Consider the following 4004-nt stretch of genomic DNA (forward strand, 5'->3'; position numbering starts at 1 on the left):
GGCATTGTCATTCATGTCTACAACAGTGACATGAATTTTAGCTCTGCCCCAGAGACCAAGACCATCTTGAGCCTCTGCTTCCATCATATAGAATTTCGCAGCTTCATAGTCCAGATTTTGTAAGGTTAGAAGTTCTCCAGTTACAGAATTCAGTTGAAATATTTGTGAGGTCTTTCCAGGTATTTTCACTAGAAAATATCTCACTTGAGAATTGATTCCCTCATCTGCATCGGTAGCATTCACTGTGAGCAGTGTTGTCCCTTGGGGTACATTCTCAGGAACATTCACGGTATAAATTGGTTGAGTAAATACTGGTGCATTGTCATTTCCATCCAGGACAGTCACGAGGATTCCAGCAGTGCCAGAGCGGATCGGTTCTCCTCCATCCCAGCCTGAGAGAACTATTTGGAGAGTAGGTTCCTTCTCCCGATCCAGTGCTCGGTCCAGCACCAGTTCTGGGTATTTGATCCCATCAGCTCCGCTTTGCACTCTCAGAGAGAAGTGATGGTTGGGGCTCAATTCGTAGCCCTGGAGGGAATTTACTCCCACATCCGGGTCATAAGCACTTTCTAGAATAAGTTGGGTTCCCGGAGCTGTAGTTTCACTGATTTTTAGTTCTAGCTTCTCTGCTCGAAAGCGAGGGGCATTATCATTAATGTCAGTTATTTCTACCTCCACTGAGTAAATGTTCAAGTTATCCTCTATGAGAACGTTAAAATTCAGCAGGCACTGGGCGCCCTGTGAGCAGAGCTCTTCCCTGTCTATTCTGTCCGCCGTGACTAAGCTGCCGCTTCTGACACTGAGAGCAAAATGCTGCTTCTTACCTCTGGAAACAATGCGGGCCCCTCGTTGCGACAATTCCTGAAGTTCCAGCCCCAGGTCCTTGGCTATGTTGCCCACGAAAGAGCCCTTTTCCAACTCCTCGGGAATCGAGTAGCGGATTTGGGCGGTCAGGGTGCCCCATAGCAAGCCCAAAAGAAAACAAAGCAGGATTCGGCCTCTACCATCCCGGTGTTTTTGCCAAGAGAACATAGCTTCTCTGAGAAATATTCTTCCTGGTGTCTGTGATTGACTCTTCACTCCTCTGTTTTCCTGTTGGTCTATGTCCAGAAGCTAAATCTGGAGCTGCTGGTTAGGAGGCTGCGTTTCTCTGCATTCGTGAATGTGTAGGTTGGGACTTCCGGTACTTTGGGCACTAGGACCTGGGAGAATTAGGCGCTTTCCCTGCATTTTTCTTCCTGATTGGTGAACAGCGGCACCCAGAGTCTAAATCAATTTTTACACCCCTTCGAAACTATGTCTACAATGGTATAATACATACATTTCCGTTATAAAGAAATAAATTACAGAAGGTCACGAATTTGGAAGTATCTTAGATCATAGGGTCATATGTTCAAACAAAAAATTACAGTCAGTAATGATAGAATTTCTTTACTGTCATTTTTTAGACGTTCTTATTTTCAGGTTTTGTTACTATGAATGGTTGCTATACAAATTATAACTCAGGTGATCAGGTAGTTAAGTGGAAAGGGCAATGGTTTTTATGTCAGAATAACTTGTGTGTGTGTGTGTGTGTGTGTGTGTGTGTGTGTGTGTGTGTGTGTTCAAATCTCCATCAGAAACTTATTAGCTTTGTGACCCTGGGCAAGTCACTTAACCCTCTTTACTTGACCAAAGAGCCTCTTTTCTTCGAGTGTAAAATGAGCTAGAGAAAGAAATGGTAAACCAGTCCAGTATCTTTGCCAGGAAAACCCTCAATGGGGTCAGGAAGAAATGGACACAATTGAACAACAAAAATAAATTCTTTAGAAGAAAAAACTTTTTAAAAAAAAATAAATTATGTCCTTTTCTGACCACAGAACAGTAAATATATTGATTCTCTTAATCTACATACATATATATATATATCTGTGAATATCTATCCATGTGTTTAGGATACACATATTTGTCTGCATGTTTATCTGAAGATATTATCTATATTTCAGACTTCATTTTGACATGAAACTACTTTGTACTTGATAATAAATTATTAATTTTTGGATGATGCATTAACTTTCTAAAGTACAATCAGCACTTAAATAAGTTATATAATTGTAGCCTTGCAGTTCAGTATTTAGTAACACTGAGATTTGAGCTACATTCTCAAAAGCTCGCCCAAAAAACATAATGCAGAAATATGGGAAATGTAGTTGAGAAAAGAGGTCATAAATACCAATTGGGTATAATCAATGGTTTGTGAGACTCAAATAAGAAGATGACTATGAGGCATTTTGCACTTTAATGCACTATATAAGTATCTATTATTATTATTAATTCTTTTTATTATGATTGCTTCCAATTGCCAGGTCATCAGTTGGATAACAACTTTATTCCCTGAACATCTTACTGCACTGTAGCTGAGTTTAAGCAATGTTTATAAGGAAACTATAAGAAACTAGAACAGGAAGGTCATGATGTCACAATTTAGAGTGATCTGTGCTCTTTAATGTTTTTAGAAAGAAAAAGAAATGAAAAGCAATATTCACTATCATGGCAAAACAACTCAACATAGAAATATTTTTCAGTACATTCAGATTTTGATATTTCTTTTAGTAGATGGTCTTTGAGAGTTTCTAGGGCCAAAAGTCCATACTCTAAAGGCAATAAGGTAATGATTCTCTTCATATTTACCTAAGTTGAATGCCAAAGGGTAGAAACAGAATTACAATTTATCATTTGAGGGACAGAGATGATACCTGGAGAAATGTAAGATGTGAAAATGTATTGAATTACTAATGTATAAGTCCAATTCTTGCTCAAAAAAATAATCTGTTCATATTCATAGGCTCAAAAAAGACAGAAAACCTTCAAATAAAGTGAATCAAAACTAAATTATGCCTGTGGACAGGAATTAGGACTTCATCCATGCAAATCTCCCAATCATCATTTAGTGGCAAGGCCATTAATAAAAATATAACAGGAGTTTTTACACTGAAAATATTATGAAAGAAAATAAAATAGGTTAACTCCATTTCCCGGAGTTCTCTTTCATCTAACCAACTCATATAGGAAATCCAGTGATGCTACACACATCTCAAAATCTAGCAAAAAATTAAAAAATGTAAAAAGACAAGACCATTCATTTCACCTTATTTAAATAAGTGGGAAGTTGGATGTCTTTACACTTTAGACTACTACAACAAACCTTAGGCTCTTTTGATTTAAAAGTCCATCTTAGTAGTACCTTCATATTATATATATATGTATATATATATATGTGTGTGTGTGTGTGTGTGTGTCTGTGTGTGTGTATTTGTGAGTATGTGTGTGGGAGTGAGCAGAGCTATGAATAAATATGCAAAAAGTGAAAATTCAAGAGGTGTTTGACTAAATGAATATGGAATCCATTAAACTTTTAATCATAAAGACGGTAATGGGAGCAACTAAATGGCTGAGTGATTAGAGAACCAGGCCTTAAGATAGGAGGTCCTGGATTCAAAAAAGCTGGTCTAAGACACTTCCTACCTGTGTGACCCTGAACAAGTCACACAGGTAGGAAGTGTGACACCCCCGTCCACCCTCTAGACCTTACAGTTCTTTTGCATTGAAACCAATATTCAGTATTAGTTCCAAGACAGAAAGTAAGAGGTTTTTTGTTTGTTTGTTTTTAAGGGGATAATGGATTTGAGATCAGTTGATTGCTAAAGGAAAAGTAGCTGCGTCACTAAAGTGATATTCAGTAAATTATTTAATGTTTCTCGGTTTTAATTTCTAATCTGTAAAACATTTGGGGTTTTGTGTGGATTGTCTCCACACTACATTCAAGTCCTATATTGTATAAGGTTACTAAAATACTTTTTCCTGGAATTGAATTTTCCTAAGATGGTGAATTCATAAGCAGAATAAGTAGACAATGCATTGGACCTCTGGTGAATCACAAAGATAGAAAAGTAATATCATGAATCTTAGGCAAATAATTTGCAAGTCTATTCGACTGAATAAAGTTTACCTGGAAAAATGTTTGT

At 37.4% G+C, this 4004-nt stretch overlaps 1 protein-coding gene across 1 annotated transcript; it reads right to left on the reverse strand.

The window, feature by feature from the left end:
* Positions 1-6: 6 nt before the first annotated feature.
* LOC123256448 (protocadherin gamma-A2-like) lies at positions 7-1032 on the reverse strand (the record flags this gene model as incomplete). The annotated part of the gene is made up of 1 exon (XM_044685061.1): positions 7-1032. A coding segment is annotated over exon 1 (1026 nt), but the record flags the coding sequence as incomplete, so codon positions are not given.
* Positions 1033-4004: the final 2972 nt, after the last annotated feature.

Source organism: Gracilinanus agilis, unplaced genomic scaffold (assembly GCF_016433145.1).
Source record: "Gracilinanus agilis isolate LMUSP501 unplaced genomic scaffold, AgileGrace unplaced_scaffold59075, whole genome shotgun sequence".
Taxonomy (NCBI): Eukaryota; Metazoa; Chordata; class Mammalia; order Didelphimorphia; family Didelphidae; genus Gracilinanus; species Gracilinanus agilis.